A 21,020-nucleotide genomic window follows, 5' to 3' on the forward strand; every position below is an offset into this window, starting at 1 on the left:
AAAGTTAAATGCTAGTTGATAACAATTCACAAGAAATGTTAATAGAATGAATGAATGGATGGATGAATGAATGAATGAATAAATAAATAAATAAAATAGGCACTGATTCTGGAAGGGGTCAAAGAAAAATTCTTTGCGAACCTCAATGGGGCACACAGTAAACTGTTTTCTTTGCCTTAATAGTATTTTGATAGAAATATTCTGTAAAATACCACCTTTATATATTTACTATGGTATAATGACTAAATTTTGTTTAGCCTGATGATATATTAAATTACTCTTTATAGACAAAGATTATGTTGTGTTCATTATTATAAATATTAATTATATTTTTGTTAAAAAAACCATAATCTGTGCTAATTCTCTATTACTCAGAATATTTAATTAACTAAAATTAATAATATGACTTTGTTTTTGGTATTACAGGGAATGTTTCTTTTATGACATTTTATTTCATTATTTAACAGGAATGGTTTTTAGGAAAAGCATTACATGATGAAGAATCTACAATAATTCACCATTATGCCTTTTCTGAAAATCCTACAGTTTTTAAATATCCAGACTTTGCTGCTGGCTGGGCCCTTAGTATTCCACTTGTGAACAAGTAAGAATTTATGGATTTTTAAAAAATTTCACTGAGTGTTATAATTGATGGATCTCAAATGGGTTCAGCCAGAGGCAGTACATAGGAGAGTGGAGAGATCTGCAGGGTCTTTTTTCTACCCCATCACTTACTAGTCTCCTCAAGCTCATCACTCAACCTCTCTATGCTTCCTTATTACTCACCTGTAAATTAAGGTGAATCATAAATCATGATGGTGAACTCACAGTACAATGTACAGATGATGTACTATAGAACTGCACACCTGAAACCTATATAATTTTATTAACCAATGTCACCCCAATAGAGTCAATAAAAATGAAAAGAAAAGTTGTGAGACTAAGGGAGGGCACGCACATGTTTGAGAACTCTGCCCTCAGAAGTCTTGTTGTTGTTGTTAATGGACCTAGTCAGCAATAGGTCTGACTTTGATTGTCAGACTTTCGGATTGTGAGAAAATGAGTCTGTTACACTCCTGGGATGGGTGGTCGATCGCTAGTCATGTGCATGGCTATACCTGTTTAAACATGGGCCACGTAGAGGGTCAAGAGGCATGGTAGATATTCATACCTAGCTATTTGTGTGTATAATTGCAATGATGCTTTTTTAGACGTGGAAAATGAAGAGAATTAAGTTCTCATTCAGGAGAAATGTGGTAGTTGACAGGCCCTCTTTCAGTCTGTACACTTCAGGTGAATTATTGTGTTTTTGTTTTTTAAGGAATGGAAAGTTGATACAGCAGTTGTGACCACTACACCTTCAAAGGTGAAAGGGTCTCCCTTATGTTTTACATGCAGTGTGCTGACTCAAGGGTTTGGAGTCTGGAAAAGCTTCCTCGACCATTGGAGGCAGATGGGTAGTAGAGGTCTTGTCATTAGTGGCTGGCTGAAACCGCCTGACGGCTGTCTTGATGCTTGAAATTTCCTTACAGTGTAATTCCCTTCTTGACAAGATATTGTCATGTTTTATTTTTTCTTTTCTTCTTCTTTTTCTTTTACAAGTTAGAGGAGGAGGGGGGGATAGAGAGACAGACTCCTGTATGTGCCCTGACCAGGATCCACCCAGCAAGCCCCATTTAGGGCTAATGCTCTGTCCGTCTGGGGCCATGCTCACAACCCAGCTATTTTTAGCACCTGATGTGAAGGCTTCACAGAGTCATCTTCAGTGCCAGGGGCTGATGTGCTCAAATCAATTAAGCCATGGTTGCAGGAAGGGAAGAGAGAGAGAACGGGGAGAGGGAGGGATGGAGAAGCAGATGGTCATTTCTCCTGTGGGCCCTGACCAGGAATCAAACCTGGGACATCCACACACTGGGCCAATGCTCTACCACTGAGCCAACTGGCCAGGGCCCACCGTGTTTTCTATTGAGAATCCAAAGATGACATCAACAGTACCCTGTGTTGTCTAGCCTTCCTCACTGCTAGGGTACAGCAGGTTTCATCTTGTAGATGGGCCATGGAAAATTTCCTTTTGGGAACTGACTTACATGGGGAAGGAGAAAATGGATGGGGGACCCATTTGGCTTGAGAGGTCACAGCAGAGGAGGGGTTGTTTGGGGAATGGCAGCTGAGACAGTGGCTTCCTGATCCATAGCTTCCTGATAGAGGCAGAAGACACAGCTCCTTGATCATCGTCTTTGGTATGAATCTGAAGATTGTTCTGGCTGTCTCAGCCTAGAGTCTCTTTCTCCTGACTTCTCAGTAATCCTGTGAGCCATCTCTATGCCTTTCTTTATAAATGCATTTTTTGCTTAAACTATCACAGTGGATTCTGTTAACTCCAGCTAAAAATTTTATCCTTGAGCTCCATCCTGAGACAGCTGAGCAAGGAGGGCAGCTCCTAGCCTGAGCCAGGCATGCCCAGGAGCATCCACAGTGTCCCGATCCGTTCTTAGTAGGGCTGGGCATAGTGGAGGGGAACTGAGAAGAGAGGGTTGTCTTTCTCTGGAGAGAGCTCAGGTACAGCTATAACCTGTCCTGTGACATTCTCTGAGAGCAGGCAGTGCCTCCTTGCCCCAGGGCCACAGAGGGAACCGACAGGCCATGAAGGCCCTGTCCAGTAAGCCCGTGGTTATAGCCATTTCTCTGAAGCTAGCATAACCTTTTTCTCCACCCTGCCCATCAGAGTCTGCAGGCCTCCCACCTGGATGACAGTCCTGATAGACTAGTTTCACCTTTCTTCTTCCACTCTATTTTCCCCATCTGGAAAAGACCTTTTTCAATGCTGAATGCAATCCAGCTTTTATTGAGTTAAGTGTAAGAAATGGCTACCTCCCCTTTTTAAACCATGTGGATGGTAGTGATGTGTCATAAACATGACTTTGACTCCCACTATCTTCATACAGAACAGCTTTGTCCAGTCTTATGCTCGCCATGCTGGCGTTAAGGCATCACCGGTCTGCGGAGCCCCTGGGGCTGTGATTCTGCCCTCTGGCCACAACACTGCTCACAAGTGCAGAGGCCACTAAGCACTGGCAGGTTCCATGGCCCATCTCCTAACTACCGCATGTCACCATGTGACCAGCTGCCAGGGGCTTTGTGAACTGGCCAAGATATTCGTCTTTTTAGGGGGACACTATGTTACGGATTGCCTGACGTTCTGCAGAGATAGCACCACAGGCACGTCATTCTCTTCCTGTGTTTATGAGGTCACTGAAAACATCTGTTGACAAGTGCCAGTTCACTCCCTTTTGGACAAGCTTAATGATGTTTTCTACTGAGATTTGGGAGGAAACTGAGGGCCTTAGTTTTTCATTTCAGTAGGATGTGTAGGGAGCTACAGCTAAGGGGATTGGGGCCAAGAGACTAACCTTTTGCACAAGTTCAGAGAAGTTCTGGGCATAATGGAGGAGGAAGCACCACGGCCAGTGTCGTTTGCTTTCACAACACTGAACAGTTAGCCACAAACCGTAGAATGTTAGTAACGAACATCCATGTTTTCTCCCTGCCTCTGCTCCCTTTCCACTGCTAGCAGAAATAAGACAAAATGAAAATGCAGACTCTATCCTAGGACCACATCCAAAATTCTGCTCACCTTTGACTGTATTTCCTCGTGATACAAACAACGTTATATAACCTATCTAGCATAGAAGATATCTGCAGCCAAGATACAGCTATTAGGACATTTTTACTTTTTCTTTTTTCCAAGAAATTGTTATTCTACTTAGGACTAAAGGAGGCATAAGTACCAATTAGCTCCATCAGCTGCAAGCTGGTTTCTCCCTAGTCCAAAGCTACTGTGCTGATTTCCTCCTGTTATTGGGAGTAAGATCAGTTCATAGGCTGGATGAAGGACGTATCATTACTGTAGTTGGAAGGTGCAGTCTGTGGTTGGTTGTTGCAGGAGATCACAATGCAGTTGAGGACTCTGGTTCCCTTTGTGTCTCCTGCTGAATACATGTTATCATCCTAAACCTGGTTTCCTTTGGGTTTCAAGGCAATCAGGGTTGCATATGTTTTATTTATGTCCAGAAGCATAGAGAACCTCTCTCGCCAAGGAAGGTGAGTGCTTGTTCTCAGTCTTCACTGGGTCTTGTGCAAATGAAGTTGGATCAACTTCAGATGTGTACCAACCAACCCCTGGACCATTAACAGTTACCAGACAATGTCAGTGCTTTGGTTGGGATCAACCTAATTCTGGCCTCGGAATCCATTTATTGGGCTCAAGAATTAATCAAAACCAGAATCTCTTTGGAAGCAGGAAGGGGAGGCTGTATTGTACAGGCTACTGACAGCACCCTCTGAGGAATGCTGATTCCCTGTCTCTTTGACTCTGTAGCCCACTTAGTAGGTCGGAGACAAGTTGCAGCTACAGTTGCAAAAGTATTTCTTTAGCTGATGTCACCAGAAAATCTGGTTACTTAAAGATAGTCATGACACACATTTTCTTACACTATTTCCCACCAAAAATATTATTTGTGCTAGCAGTGTCACATTAGTGAGGTTTGAGTTAACACTCTTCAACATGTCTTTCTGACCCATCTATGGGACACTCTAACAATAGTGTCAATGAAATCATGCTTTGTCTTCAGAGAAACTCTTATTATTGTAATGTCCAATAACGTTCTTTCTTCAGTAGTTGTTATTATAGGATTGAGTACGTTCTCCATTGTTTTCCCACGAGCAAACCTTACCTAGATTTTCTTCAACAGCTCGCCCTATTGACTGGCTCACAAGTGGGACTAGAAAAGTCTCTAGGGCCCTGGCCAGTTGGCTCAGTGGTAGAGCATCAGCCTAGTGTATCGATGTCCCGGGTTTGATTCTCAGTTAGGGCACACAGGAGATCTGACAATCTGCTTCTCTATCCCCCCTTCTCTATCTCTCTCTTCCCCTTCCAGAGCCATGGCTCGGTTGAAACAAGTTGGCACTGGGCACTTATGATAGCTCCATGGCCTTGCCTCAAGTGCTAAAATAGCTCAGTTGTAGAGTAGTGGAGCATTGGCTCCATATGGGCAGAGCGTTGCCTGGTAGGGGGCTTGCCAGGTGGATCCCAGTTGAGGTACATGTGGGAGTCTTTCACTCTGCCTCTCACTTTTCACTTAAGAAAAAAAAAGTCTCTAGGAAGATTTCCAGAATGGAGTCAAAGAGGACTTATGTCTCCTATAGTTTCCAGTCTAGTCATTAGAACTGTTATTGGGGCATGGCTTAATACCCTTTAAAAATAGGACAACTGAGCCTGACCCGACGTTGGCGCAGTAGATAAGAGTGTTGGACTGGGACGTGGAGGACCTAGGTTCAAAACCCCAAGGTCGCTGGTTTGAGTGGGGGCTCACCAGCTTGAGTGCAGGGTAGCTGGCTTGAGCATGGGATCATAGACATGACCCCATAGTTGCTGGTTTGAGCCCAAGGTCACTGGCTTTAGCAAGGGGTCACTGTGTAGCCCCCTGGTCAAGGCACATATGAGAAAGCAATCATTGAACAACTAAGGTGCTACAGTGAAGAATTGACGCTTCTCATCTCTCTCCCTTCCTGTCTCTCCCTCTTTCTGACTCTCTCTCTGTCTCTGTCAAAAAAAATAAATAAATAAGACAACTGAATATCAAATGTCATGTATGACAGGAACTGAATAATGGGGAAATAGTGGAAGCAATGGAGATTTCTGGCCTTAATTGTTTTTCTGTAGTTCTTGGTTCTGAAATTAGCATTTAAAAACACTTGTGCTGTTTTGTTTGTTAAACAGAAAAATGAACACTACTTCCCAGCACTAGGACTAGCCTTTTAAGTTAGGGGAACACCCTGCACACTTTTAGGACTTGAACGCATTTACAAGGTAACTGACTGGCTTGGGCTTGAGTGTCACACAGTCACACGAGGTGACCCATCAACATGAAGTTGGTGACGTTGAGGTAACCATCACTCTGTGGGTTGCTAGACACAGCCACTTAAAAATGTTTGTGCACATAATTATTTGTCCTCCAGTCAGTCATTGTCCATCTCAAAGATACTCTATTCATTGTTTTCACTTTGTTCCCCTCTAAGGCTCCCCCAAAGAAAAAATTTCAAGAATTGAATGAGAAAAACTTAAAGATAGCCTGACTGGTAGTGGCACAGCGGACAGAACATTGACTCAGGATGCTGAGGTCCCAGATTCGAAACTCCAAGGTTGTCGATTTTAGCACAGGCTCATCTGGCTTGAGAGTGGGGTTGCCAGCTTGAGCTGGATCATCAACATGATCCCAAGGTCAATATCTTGAGCCCAAGGTTGGTAGCTTGAGCAAGGGGTCACTGGCTTGGCTTGAGCCCCCTCTTCTGCTCAAGGCATGTATGAGAAGCAATTAATGAACAACTAAAAGTGATGTAGCTACAAGTTGATGCTTCTCAAATCTCTTTCTTTCTGTCTGTCTTTCTGGCCCATTCATGCATGCAAAAAAAAAGAAAGCAAGAAAATAAAAAGACATGTTTAAGGTATCAGTTCAGAGTGTAGACCGTCTGTTGAGGGACATGGGAAGTGCGACCGTCTGTCAACAGGCGTCACATGCTGTTGGACTCTGGTCAGGTTTGTGTACCCAGCTTTGGCAGCGAGCCCAGGCATGTCTCTTTTTGACTTTGGAGTCTGAATGTGATCTGATCAGAATTTGGAGGCACTTGAAGTGAGTGCAGATTCCAAAGCTACCTTGATATAGTTTATTTTAAAAATTTGGCCCCAAATGAGCAGAATTTGAACTGGACAAGATTCCATGCCAAGGCGGATTTTTTTCCCCCCTCTTAATGTATATTGGAACATATCTGAGACATAGTCTCTTCATGTACTCACCGCCCTCTCACTCAGATCCCTGGGCAGATACACCAGCAGGAATGTAACAGAGATTGCATGGGCTTTTTGGGGGGCTGGGTGCCACCAGACTGTTAATATCAAACATGAGACAGTTACTTTATAACTGAACTTAAATTATAACCCTTCTTTGTCTTTCCTCTAACAAGAAGTACATTTTTGATTTAATTTCATTTTATTTTTGTGACAGAGAGAGAGGGACAGATAGGGACAGGCAGACAGGAAGGGAGAGAGATAAGCATCAATTCTTTGTTGCGGTGTTGCAGCTCCTTAGTTGTTCATTGATTGCTTTCTCATATGCTCCTTGGCCCGAGGGGGGCGGCTACAGTAGACCGAGTGACCCCTTGCCAGTGACCTTGGGCTCAAACTGGTGAGCCTTGCTCAAACCAGATGAGCCTGCGCTCAAGCTGGCGACTTCAGGGTTTCTAACCTGGGTCCTCTGCGTCCCAATCCAATGCTCTATCCACTGCGCCACCTACTGGTCAGGCAAAAAAAAAGTACATTTTTGAAGAAATCTTTGTGGCTCAATAGGCTAAAAACTCAATAAAGATGTTTGAAACTCATTACTACTTTCTCTCTTAAAAACTATTTTCTCTCTTAAAATCACTATTATTATTATTATTATTATTATTATTATTATTTTTCTGAAGTGAGAAGGGGTGGGGAGTCAGACAGATTCCCACATGCACCCTACTGGGATCCACCCGGCAAGCCCACCAGGGGGCAATATTCTGCCCATCTGGGGAGTTGCTCCATTGCAATTGGAGCCGTTCTAGAGCCTGAGGCAGAGGCCATGGAGCCATCCTTAGTGCCCAGGGCAACTTTGCTCCAATGGAGCCTTGGCTGTGGGAGGGGAAGAAAGAGATAGAAAGGAAGGAGAGGGAGAAGGGTGGAGAAGCAGATGGGCGCTTCTTCTGTGTGCCCTGGCTGGGAATCAAACCCGGGACTTCCACATGCCGGGCCGACATTCTGCTGCTGAGGCAACTAGACAGGGCTCACTATTTCTTAATAGTTAAAATACATGTAATAGGAGATCTGTAATTGGCACCAATCATCTTGTCTCTAGCCCCCTAGATGAATATAGGATGTGTGGAATTCCAGTGGTCTTAGGACTTACATCATCCTAGCTCACTCGGCTAAGAATCAGTCTTTCACCCTTGTTCATTCAGGCTGCTCCCCAAGGCTCGCCCTGGCCCCACTGGTGGGCAATGCTGGCGGGGAACAGCTCATGCAGGGTGTGCACACAAACGATAATGCGATTTCACAGAGAAGCTGGCCTTGAGTTTTGGTCTTGAGGGAAGTTTGCCAAGTTAAGTTTGGGTGAGGGCGTTCAAGGCAGCTGTGCAGAGGAGAGGAGAGCAGGCAGGAGTGTGCCCTGTGTGGGACAGGTGGGTGCAGAGGGGTTGGGGAGGGTGTGAGGGAAGGGGGCAGCACAGGGGCTCCTGTGCCTGGGCCCAGGGGTCTGGGGCTTGATTCTGCATCCTAGCAAGCCATTGAGGACTTTTTAATCAAGAAAATAACGTGAAATGCAATTTATTCTTTCCTGACACCACATGCTTTCATCCACAGATTGTACTTTGGGTTGTTAAAAGTTGGAGGGTGAAAAGCAAGCTTTTTGTTTTTCTTATTTTTTCTCTGTCATTATGTAGTATGAGGTCAGTCAGCAGTCAGCAAACATAAGGGCTATTTTTTTAAAGGTATTTAATATATTGTATGCTGTGGACCAGCGCAGCTTGTAATTCTGGGTCTTGAGGGAGAACAGTGCGAAATTAAGAAAACAGACTCATTGAGAAAAAAGGATGGGATCGGGAGGCTTCTTCAATGCTGATGACAATATCTGAGTGCCCCCTAGCCCCAATTTACTTTATTATATAGCCATATGCAAATCAAGGAAGTCCTTGTTACAAAGTTACACATCTGAGGCAAAAACAGGAACTCCCCCAAAGCATAAACAGGAATCCCCCTACCATGCATAAGCCAAATCAACCAACATCTGAATAAACAAAGAGTGAGAGGAAGGGCATGTAAATTGCTTCCAGCAACTTAAGCAAGCAAGTGAAGTGGGTGCAAATACTCAGCATCATAGCCTATATGGAGGTGGTTGGGGGAGAGTGTAGCCTTTTGCTAAGCCTGGAATTTACAAAGGCTTTTTGCCACTTACAGACTACAACATATTCTCCTTTTCTTTTTTATTTTTAATTTGTGTGCTGAGATTTGCACTCATCTGATTTCCTAGTTCCCAGATTCTAATTTGGAGGCAGACTGAAAAAATACAGAATAAACACAAAATTAGTATAGCCAATGCTAACAGATATCCAAACAAGTACTCTAATACATTAAAGGGATTAAAGCCTTTTAGATTATCAAGCAAACTTTTAGCCAATACAGTAGGATCTATAATAGAGCCTTTGCTGTTTTAAATGTCCTTAATATGTTAATGTAATTTCACCAAGTCCATGTTGGCACCATCACCATTCCACATTCCCAACCCCAGTTCAGTCCATTAAGAGCTGTCAGCCCTGGCCGGTTGGCTCAGTGGTAGAGCGTCGGCCTGGCGTGCGGAAGTCCTGGGTTTGATTCCCGGCCAGGGCCACAGGAGAAGTGCCCATCTGCTTTTCCACCCCCCCCTTCCTCTCTGTCTCTCTCTTCCCCTCCCGCAGCCAAGGCTCCATTGGAGCAAAGATGGCCCGGGCGCTGGGGATGGCTCCATGGCCTCTGCCTCAGGCACTATACTGGCTCTGGTCATGACAGAGCGACACCCCAGATGGGCAGAGCGTCGCCCCCTGGTGGGCGTGCCGGGTGGATCCTGGTCGGGCGCATGCGGGAGTCTGTCTGACTGCCTCCCCGTTTCCAGCTTCAGAAAAATACACACACACACAAAAAAAGGAGCTGTCACAAGAAGCAGGAGTCCAGGAAAAGTCCAAATGGCACAAGTTTGCAGGAGAAAGAGGTTTGGCATCTCCTGTACATCAGCATTCAAAAGAAAAATTTTAAAGTAAAAAGCATGATTCCAGGATATGACTGGAATTGTCACATTACACTTTGCAGCTCTCATCCAAGTCCCAATGCCTGCTGCTCTTAGCTGGTAACGATTCACGTAGTCTGCAAAAACCGTCTGCAACACGTATGAAGATGGAGCTTCCGTTTTCTTTAAACTGGAGAGATGAACCCAGGGCGCCTTTCCCTGGAGCTTTACAGCCATGGGGTGGTGAGGAGAACCTTGGGATATACTATGCTGGGTGGCAAAGGTAAATTCATAACAGAAGTTGGCAAAAAGGAGAAAGAGAGCTCTGAATTAGGAGTGGGTTCCAGCTTCATGGGACATTGAGGCAAGAGGAATAAAGGAGACACTGTAAAACAAAGCAGCAGAAAATAGGACTATCAACACCCACAACAGAGATCTTCAAGGGATGAATAAAAACCCGAATATTCAGGCAAGACATAGTAAGTGGCCCTTGTGTCCATAAGAAATAAGATTAGTTTACCTGCTACTTGGAAGAAATATCCTAGGCTCATCCACAGTGACGTAGATGGGGCCAACGGCTATGGGCACCTTTAGCTTTCAGTGGCAAGTCTCAGCAGGCTGGGCAAGGTCTGTTCACAGGTGGCTGGAGCAGGGCTGGAAGAGACTGAACCCTCCCTTAGAGGAGCGAGGGGGCAGCTTACCTTCCAGTGTCCATTTTTCCCACAGGAAAGGCATGTCCCTGGTGGGGACCAAGAAGCCTGGCAGGCTTTAGCTCAGTGACCTTCCTTTCCATTATTGAAGCAGGGCCCTGATGGAGTCCTATGAGGCCCATTCAGGGTGTTGGAGCCTTTAAGGGCATATGCCCAGAGCTGGTTTTTCACCTGATCTCTTTTGGGCTTTGTCTGCCTCTTGGTCATTATAGACCTTAAAAGCCATGCTCAGAAGATCTCACTAAGGGGTTTGAGGGTCCTCATCTGCCTATATAAACTTTTTCCGTATATCTGGAGCTACTTGGAAAAAGAAAAAACAGCGTTATTAGCTGGATTAAATAAAAGAGGGTAGAAGTTTGCAGGAGAAAGAGGTTTGGCATCTCCTGTACATCAGCATTCAAAAGAAAAATTTTAAAGTAAAAAGCATGATTCCAGGATATGACTCCCCCTTTTATATTTTTTAAAATTGAACTTAAATATTTGCTGAGTACACTTTAATAATACCTTGATTTAAAGATTGTAAGAAATACCTGTAATTTGAAAGGTTTGACAAAATATAGTAAATGCTTTTCCTACATATGTAGAAGTATTGTCAGTTTTAATCAGTTTAGGAAGTCCAATAATTGAAAATACATACAGACAGCTATACCATGTTTAGAAGCCTCTCCTGTTTGGCAGAGGCTACCATAAATCCAGAATAAGTATCCACTGTAATGTGGACAAAGGACTGTTTGCCAAATGAAGGTATATGAGTAACATTTATTTGCCAAAGTTGTCCTGGTAGGAGTCCTCAAGGGTTAACTCCAAACAAAAGGACAGATTGTATTATAGGACACCTCGGACAGGATTTAACAATCTGCTGTGCTGCTTCCCAAGAAAGTTGAAGCTGTTTACGCAGGGCTGCAGCGTTCTGGTGAAGAATTATATGAGACTGGATTGCTTGATCTGTCATGGTTGCTCCAATAATTTTCTTTTGGGTAGTTTGATCAACAAAGGCATTTCCCTGTGCTAAAGCTCCAAAGAGCATGGAGTGAGCTCAAATATGTCCTATAAAACATGGAGCTATGTTGATGTACAAGTCTTTGAAGGAGAAATTGCTGAAATAGTTTCTCATCAGCAGTTGTCCCTAAGACAGCAGTGTCTATAGTGGAAATAACCATAAGTAAATATTTGCTGTCTGTATACAGATTAAAGAAGGAACATGGCAAATGCTGAAAAGCAATGATAATGGCATGTAATTCTACTCTTTGGGCTGATTTTAAGGCAACTGTTTCAGTATAAACTTGTCCATTGATTATTAAGCCTGCTATTCCTGAGCTGGACCCATCAGTAAAGACTGCAGATGCTTCAGGAATGGGCTTATTAACAATTGTCTTAGGAAAGACAAGTGTGTAATTAATGAAAATTGAACTATTTTATCAGCTGGGTAGTGAGAATCAATTTGGCCTGTAAAATTTGCAAAAGCAATTTGCCATTTAGTGGAAGTTTCCCTGAGCCATCGTTGTTGATCCTTTGAAAAAGGAACAACAATAATTTGAGGCTCAAAACCTATAAGCTATAAAAGTCGCCTATGCCCGTCGATAATCAAGGAGGCAACAAGGTCAAAATACGGAGGTAAAACTTTCTTAGGAGTAACAGCTAAATGAATCCATTCAATAGGACCTGAAGCTTGCCACAATAGTCCCGTTGGAGTATAACTTGAGGGACAAATTAGTAAGGCAATTGATTCTTCCAGATTTATGCATTTTAGTTGTGCTTGTTGCAAGGCTTTTTATACAAGCTTTATAGCTTGCTGTCTCACAGCTGTAAGTAGCCGAAGAGAATATCAGCCAAGCCTCTAAGAATATCAAAAAGTGGCTTCAGTTCCCCAGGAGTTAATTTCAAGGAAGGTCTAAGCCAATTAATATCTCCTAATAATTTTTGGAAATTGTTTAAAGTTTGCAAATGATCTGTCCTGATTTCTAATTTTTGTGGACGAATTTGTTGTCCCTGAATAATTTTTCCTAAATAAGATAAAGCTAAAGATTGCTGTACCCTTTCAGGAGCTGTATAAAGTCCTGATTCTTTCGAAGAATATTCTAGTTGTTGCAAAATGGTCAACACAATGTTTTTATCTGTATGAGCAATAAGCATATCATCTATATAATGACTTATGTACACCTTAGGGTTGTACTGGAGAGATAGTTTGAGAAATGTATTTTTGGCAGAAGGTAGGACTGTTAGCCATACCTTGAGGCAAAACTCTTCACTGGTATTGCTCCATTGGAGCCTGGAAATTAAGTGAAGGAACACTGAATGCAAAATGCTTGCAATCATTAGGGCTTACAAGAATAGTAACAAAGCAATTCTTCAAGTCAATAATTACAAGGTGAAAATTGCATGGAATGGCAGTAGGAGAAGGGCATCCTAGCTGGAGAGGACCCATAATTCCCATAGTCTTATTTATTGCTCTCAAATCTTGTAATAGCTTCCTGTTTCCTGACTTCTTTTTAATAACAAATATAGGCATATTCCATGGGCTATTAGAAGGTTCAATGTGCCCAAGCTGTAACTGCTCTTGTACCAATCGAGCAGTTGCCTTAAGTTTCTCCTAAGAAAGGGGCCATTGGTCTACCCATACAGGATTATCTGACTTCCAAGTAATTGGGTCTGCACAATGCATTATTGGGGTAGCAGGAGCTACCAAGGCCCCTATGCTAAATTTTGATATCCTAATCCATGCCTTCTGGTATTGGGTGCCTCTTCTATGGGGGAGAGAATTCCCCACTGTTCTTTCCCTAGTCCCTTGGTGGGCAAAAATCCCTGATCAAGCATCTGAGTACTGACTAAACCATTAGGACTGACAAGCAATACTTCCATATTTTTCAAAACATCTCTACCCCACAAATTAACTGGAAATCCAGGGAGCACATAAGGCTGAAAAAGTCCAGAATGACCTTTATCTTTCCATTGTAAAAAAACTAGAGCTTTGTTGAGGGGATTTACTCTGTCCTATACCTTATAATTCTGTGGCTGCTGCATAAGTGGGCCAGTAAGGAGGCCAATGTAGCTCAGCAATAGCAATAACAGATACATCAGCCCCAGTATCTAAAAGTCCTTTAAATTTACGCCCTTGTATTTTTAGTTCCATTTCAGGGCATTCTGACCTATTTTTTGAATCCAATAGGCAAAATCAGAGTAGCCAAATCCCCGATTTCTTCAAGGCCCCTTTTGCAGGATGTGGCCTGAGAAGCAGAATTAGCATCCTTATACTATTCTTCTAACTGCCTGAAGAAGCTTGAGACAAATTCTTGAAATGACTTATTAGGGTCCTGCTTAATCTTGCTCAATTCCTTTGTTTTACCTACCTGAGTATAGCCTTACACATAAACAAGACAATTTATGCACAAAAACACAAGTATAACATATAACTTTGATTAATCTTAATACTTGAATTCTATTTGGCTCCTAACTCTGAACATACCTCACAATGCACTAACCAAATCAGTAAGTCTTAAGGATCTACGTTCTATTCTATTTAAATGAGCACTCCTTACAAGTTCTAAAATAATTTTATTTTTTTCAATATTAGAGCTGGCATTTCCAATTTTTGCATGCAAGGACTTAATTCAGGCCTTAAAAACAGACACATTTTAGACAACATTAAACAAAGACTAAACAGAAACAAGAATTAGATGAACCAGACAAACCAGAGAGAAACTGGGATTTCAGAGCACATCCAGATTAGAAAGATGCCTGCCTGATTTTAGTCAGGGCATTTTCTGACAGAGGGACTGAAGGATGTGACTAAACAAAATTTCCCCAAGAAAATGTTTTTTGGCAGCTGCTGGGATATTTTCTATAGTCAGATCCACCAGGGGTCCCTTGCCTCAATTTCCAGGCAAAGAGTAAGAAAGAAACAAAATGATAGTTCAGAAGACTGTAGTTAAAACATTAAAGAAAATCAGACCATAACAGGAAAAGCTGTAACTTTCTTAATACCTGAGTCTCCTATCCATTTTCAAAATCTATAGTTGCTGTAACCGGCAGTTTAGTTTGACTATGCTGAGATTTCTCCCCTACCTCTACTTCAGCTGAGTAGCAGACTAAGCAGCCGGAGAAAACCAGAGGCAGCCACACTGTCCTACATTCCTCGGTCCCCAAGCTGCAAAGTACAGCACCAACTGCCAGAGAGACTGCCACTTTTATTCATCCTACCATAGTCTCCTCACACCACTGCCTTCTCAGAATTTTACCTACTTGCTCCCCTGTAGCAGAAATAACCATTCTCTCCTACAGGAAACGGGTACACATCTTGAACATATCACAAAAAGCATTCTAACTGCATAACTATTCTTACGAAAAGGTCCTCTACTTTTGACCCTGATTGTCCCATAATTTTTTACTCCCAATTATACTCTCCTCAAAAACTTTCTTTACTCACTGTGCACACTTGGAGAGTTCCGTCACCTGCCTTTAGTTTTAGTTTTCTTGTACTCAAGTCCCTGTTCGGGTGCCACTTGCCGCAGACCAGCGCGGCTAATAATTCTGGGTCTTGAGGGAGAATGGTGCGGAATTAAGAAAACAGACTCATTGAGAAAAAAGGATGGGATCAGGAGGCTTCTTCAATGCTGATGGCAATATCAGAGTGCCCCATAGCCCCAGTTTACTTTATTATATAGCCATATGCAAACAAAGAAGTCCTTGATACAAAGTTACACATCTGAGGCAAAAACAGGAACTCCCCCAAAGCATAAACAGGAATCCCCCTACCATGCATAAGCGAAATCAACCAACATCTGAACAAACAAAGAGTGAGAGGAAGGGCATATAAATTGCTTCCAGCAACTTTAGCAAGCAAGTGAAGTGGGTGCAAATACTCAGCATCATAGTCAATATGGAGGTGGTTGGGGGAGAATTTAGCCTTTTGCTAAGCCTGGAATTTACAAAGGCTTTTTGCCCCTTGCAGTCAACAATTGTATTTTATTGCATTGTTTTGTGTTGTATTTTGTTATTTGCTAGAGGCTATAATAATGAATGTTACATTTTCAACAAGCCTTGCATTTTCATAGTCCTTTGCCTCAAGGCAATTTAACTCCTGTTTTTATTTTAAAATTTGTACCTTGGCCTGTTTTCTCTCTTTTTTTTTCCTTTGTGTTTTTCTGAAGTTAGAAGCGGGAAGGCAGTCAGACAGACTCCCACATGCGCCTGACCGGGATCCACCGGGCATGCCCACCAGGGGGCGACGCTCTGCCCAGCTGGGGCATTGCTCCATTGAGGCCAGAGTTTGGCCCGTTTTCAAACATGGGAAAGTTTCAAGAGTGTTTTATTCTTGTTTGGCACTTTTTCTGGCTTAAGAAAACCCCTCAAATTGTCTCTTATTTTCTAGGCTTACCAAGAGGTTAAAGAGTGAGTCCCTGAGGTCCGACTTTACGATAGATTTGAAACACGAGGTATGTCATGGTTTATTTGGTTAAAAGTCTCAGTAATCAGAAGCCCACGTCTTCTAATGTGAAAGGTGTTCTGTGTGCCCTGAGGGTGCCTCCTCCCCCACCGCCGTGCATCTTCTCCCCACCATGGTCACTCCCTGCCCTGACTCTGGAAGTCTGCTGGCGCTGGTTAGTCAGCTCATTTCTTTGTGCTTCTGTGGTTTCTTTCCTCTGAGTGCTCCTGTGCCTCTGGGACTTGATTTCGTGACCTCGGAGTCCTGTGTGGAGGTCCCAGCTCCACAGTGAGGACTTGCACTTGCTTTTGTACTGCTGTGGGGCCACTTGAAGTCCCTCTGAGATGTTTGGACCACATAAGTGGCACACTTAAGGAGGCCTAGCTTTTGGTAACAAAATCCCAGAGGAGATGTGGAGACGGTTTTCCCCTCCGTCTAGCTCCAGAGTCGCAGCTCTGTGTGGGGTTTGCTGTTAGACACCCCTCGGTGGGTCACAGGCTGCATGCTTTGACTCGCATCAGAAACTCAGCGTCCCCGGGGCTCGGCTGGTACCTGCCGGAGACGGCTATCATTGGTGGCGCCTCCCAGCTTCTCAAACTCTTGAATCTTGTCCTCACAAGCTCCACACTTTGTGCCAGTTTAGCAGTCCATTTACAATGATTTTAAAGATATTCTGCCCACATTTTGACATGTTTTCAGCCAGTTGGGTGGAGGCTGTGTCGTTACCACACTGCAGGGAACCAGTCAGGATTATATTTCCTGCATCTTCTTCTGTGATGTTTGAGAATCCTCAGCATAGGTCCCCTGCAGTTACTTATGACAACTTTGGAATTTTTTGAAGGTCATAATATTGATTCTTTGTTAATAGTCATTAAATAAAGGTATATCAACTCATGGAATTCCTGTTTTTGTAATTAAAAAAAACAAACTGTTGAATGTGGACATGCCTCACTCTAACACTGCCTTTAGAAGAGCTGTTTGCACCCTCTCCTACATGTGGGCTGCTGAACTCTCCCTCACTGCTGATCTCCTGTCATCTGGCAGATGGCCCTCTACATCTGGGACAAAGGTGACGGCCCCCCCCTTACTCCAGTGCCTGAGTTGTGTACTGACAGCGTGGACGCCCACTGTGCTACCACATTCCACTCTTTCCTGCCCCTTTGTGTAAGTAATGGAAGAAAACCTTCCGCTGTGAATATGTTGTCCCAGCATTGTATGTACTGAAAATAATCAGCATCTGCTCTGTGCTGGGTAAGAACCATCCATCCTGTTTCTCCTCCTCACAGCCCTCTAAGGAAAGCACTGTCTCGCCCCACTAAGCAGAGGGAGAGATGAGTGGTCCTTGCAGAGGTTGTACAGTGAGAGGTGGGGAGTGCAGTGTGATGCACTGTCTTCCTCTGGAGCCTTAGTGCTGGTCACCTGCCCAGCTCTTCAGTCATTTCTTTTGCCGGTGCTTCAGCGCATGTGTATCGGAATACCTGTTCCATGTCCTTGAAAGGCAATTCTAGACGTTTCCCATAACACCCAAGCCACTCTGCAGGCCCATCTCGCTACGCCCTGGCTGCCAACCTCGCTCCGATACCCCTGAGACTGGCAAGAACTTCCAGAATGCGCTTCCTCATTTTGGCAGACCTGCAGTCCCATCCCCAGGATGAGCCTGAAGACCCCTGAGACTCTCTGGGCTGTTTCTCCTTCTTCCTCATAAGGAAGCATTTACCACTCTCATGTTACCTGTTGTTCTCAGTCAGTCACACAGGAGTCTGTGTGTCACATTTTGAAAGATGAATATGTGTTCACACACATTGCAACAATGCCAAGAATCTGTAATGTTTGCCCAATTGTAGACATTATGCTGGCTTGTTCTTTAATGCTTGCTCTAGTGAATCTGGGAGGCAGAAGGATGACCTGGTGCCTTGAGTAACAAGATAAAGCTGTGGTAAGATATCACTCTAAACCAGACCCTAGTGATGTAGAAGGCATGACTGAATTTTATTGAAGGCCTGCCTAGGACAGGTGATAAAGCGGTCAGAAAAGCCCTGATGCAGTCCATGGCCTGGGAGCGGGTTGTCCACAGATCTCTGTGTACCGCCTGTCCTCTGAGTGGTCAGCTTGGCTGGAGCCAGTTCAGGGGCTGCAGTCCCCCTCACCAAGGAGTCTGAAGGGATCCAAAGGACAGAACATTGCTGTAGCCTAGACTTGGGTAGACAATAAAAGGGCCATAAAAATGCTTTAAACATCAAAATAAGGCCATGCCCATCAAAGGGGGTTATCTCTTATTTCTCAACTAGAAAGCCCAGCGGTCATACGAAATGACCGCTGTTCTAGATATTATAAATTGTAATTAAAATGATTTGTGCAAAGGTGTCTGCTAATTCAAACTGAATTACCCAGGGCAGGCGGCGAGGACGCCCCTTTGCTTAGTGCCCCACGGGGTTTCCCCCTTCTACTTGCTTAATTGCTTAAAGTAGAGTGCAATGAAGGAAACCACTGGCGGTACATTTCTTAAGAGCCACCGCAAGCTCAATAAATAAAGGTGATTTAAATAATAAAATGTTAATTCACATATCAAAGATCTCTTTGTACACAACATTTCTTGTGTAGATCTTTCCATCATTTTTAAGCTCGCCTTGCAGAGGACCATCAATTATTTTTAATTTTACGTCCGTTCTTTCACGAACTCTTGAACAGGCAACATAAGTTTTTTTGCATTTCTCTCCTGCCTTTGTTCAAGGGACTCATTTTGTCAAGACAGGCTTTTTTGTCTTGTATCTGAGGCAAGCCTTGTTTCTCTATGCTCATCAGTCTCATTTTGCCGAGAAAGATGCATTTGCTCCGTGACTGAAGCAAGCCTTGTCTTTCTCTGCTCAGTGGTTTCTTTTTGTCGAGAAAGCCGTTTTCGTGCAGCTTTAGCTCCTTTTCTCTCCTCTTCAGTGCTGTATTTTCTAGGAGGCATTCTTAAAAGAAATTACGTTAAGATGTAGTTTTTATGTAAAACAGATGATTGCCAATGCAAACAAATGTTCACCTTCCCCCTGACCCGCTCAATTTGCGTTCAGCTGTGGCAACTTCACCCCATTGGCTAGTACGGTTACGCAAGCAACCAATAAGCTATCGGCGACAAACAGACACTTAAGCCGCATATAATAAAGATGAGACATCCCCTTAGTTCTCTCCTTTTGTCAAAATCTTCACCAGCCAGAAAAAGGAAAGGGAAGGTAGCTGACCAGTGTTTATTGGACCCTTATGATGTGTGGAATAAAAGCTGCCTTACTGGTGGTTATTGTTCCCATTTTTTAAAGGGCAGACTGAAGGTCAGAGAGCTGAAGGGACCTGTCCAGATGATGCAGAGTGTGAGTGGTGGAGCTGGAATTTCAGGCCCGGTCTGGCTAACATTTAAGGCTTTGCTGTCAGTTGAACTACAGTTCCTTTTCTCACTCAAGTCTCATTCTGGAAACAGGTGTGATGTCCCTGATACCAGGGCACCAGACCTCTAGAGCATGATGTGAAATCTGATGTGGGCATGAAGTTAAGAGAACATGGACTCATATATGCATATTTTTTTCCTTGTTTTTTAGGGAAAACCAGTGAAGAACAAAGACATTTTTGTTGCAGTAAAAACATGCAAGAAATTTCATGGTGATAGAAGTATGTTTTGTGTTATTCGTTTTTATTCAACTTTTAGAATTTGAATTGCCTTCTTTAAAAAGTACAAACCACATATAAATTCAAGAAAGGGACAATGACATGTATATTGCGGAAGTAAAAGCATTAATTAATTGGAATTCCTCATCACACCACTTCAGTCACCGAGATCAATTAGAAAGGACAGTTTTGTATCAAAACCTGGGTGATCCTAATCCTTCTAAATACTGTTTAAAGTAGTGTTTTAAGTTGGAAATGGACAAACTCAGCTGGTGCAATCTTGAAGACAGTATATGAATAGCAATGCATTTTGCAAAACAATGTCCTATTATGACCAGACATAGTCTCCTAACTGTATGAGAATTTGGAGGGGATTTCAAGGTGACAGTGCCAAGAAGGAATTTTTTTTTAAGATTATTCCTTCTTTCTGCATGTATTTCAAATGCACAGATTGAAACTTTTCAGATATGTATTTTCTCATGGGTAGAGACATAAGATAAAAGGAAAAAGGAGCCCTATAAGCAGTGGGCCCTTCTTAAGGAAATCTTGGTGTACAAATGGACGCTTTTATTTAAGTTTTCTGTGTCATTCCAGAATTCTCAGACACTGACATCAATTAAAATGTGGTTATAATCAACAGTATATGTTAACTATAAACCTTTATGTTTGCCTAAAATAGTCATCTTAAGGTTCCAAGTCGTATTAAATCAGCCTAAATAAATGAAGCATTCAGTATTTATTATAAGGAGTCCTAAAATACTTTAAAAGTAAAAATCAATATAGGAGTTGAAATTTTTGTTTATCATAAATTTAACTTAGGTTTAATATCATTTTGCTATTTTAAAAATCTAGAAGGGCTTTGTGGGACAATTCTTGACAAATATCTTTCACAAAAAGTGTAAAGAACCAGGCTGCTTTTTTCTTTTAACAGACATGTTTGGATTAGTAATTTATTTTACTTGGATCTTGAAGCTGCTCTTAGAGTAGCAATTGCCTTCATAATATTAATGTTGAGAACAGTGGTGGTGATCGTGGTGGTATTTCCTCATTTGAAACATGTGTTTCAAGTGACAGGAGGCAGTAAATTAGTGACCATCCCTGTCATATTTTTAATATTCTACAAAAATGAAAAGTTGTTCATTTTAATTTAGTAATTTTGAATAGTCTTGGTTACTGCTCTCTTATTCGCATAAGGTTGAGATAATCTTTTAAGATATCCATCAAATGCTTTTATATTTTAATTTTGAGTCAAAGTCTCTAAAAATGAAAAAACCTTAAAAGTCTGTTAGGAACATTAACACCAGATATCAAGGTGCATTGATTTACTGCTGTTAATTTGGATCTGGGGGTCAGTGAAGCCTAAAAGGAATTATGAGGCTTTCACAGGTGGGTTTCTGTGGCAAGCCATCT

At 42.7% G+C, this 21,020-nt stretch overlaps 1 protein-coding gene across 6 annotated transcripts in view; it reads left to right on the forward strand.

Annotated features, from left to right (window-relative positions):
• The window catches only part of B3GLCT (beta 3-glucosyltransferase), a 123,982-nt gene that overhangs the window by 72,758 nt on the left and 30,204 nt on the right, over window positions 1–21,020 (forward strand). For 4 of the 6 annotated variants that reach the window (XM_066369301.1, XM_066369302.1, XM_066369303.1 and 1 more), the window contains 4 exons: window positions 468–604; window positions 15,915–15,978; window positions 17,013–17,132; window positions 19,544–19,613. In XM_066369301.1, the coding sequence (XP_066225398.1) occupies window positions 468–604; window positions 15,915–15,978; window positions 17,013–17,132; window positions 19,544–19,613 (391 nt within the window). The remainder of the gene's footprint in view (window positions 1–467; window positions 605–15,914; window positions 15,979–17,012; window positions 17,133–19,543; window positions 19,614–21,020) is intronic. The other 2 variants (XM_066369304.1, XM_066369305.1) reach the window with 1 other exon arrangement.

Source organism: Saccopteryx leptura, chromosome 2 (assembly GCF_036850995.1).
Source record: "Saccopteryx leptura isolate mSacLep1 chromosome 2, mSacLep1_pri_phased_curated, whole genome shotgun sequence".
NCBI classification, from domain to species: Eukaryota; Metazoa; Chordata; class Mammalia; order Chiroptera; family Emballonuridae; genus Saccopteryx; species Saccopteryx leptura.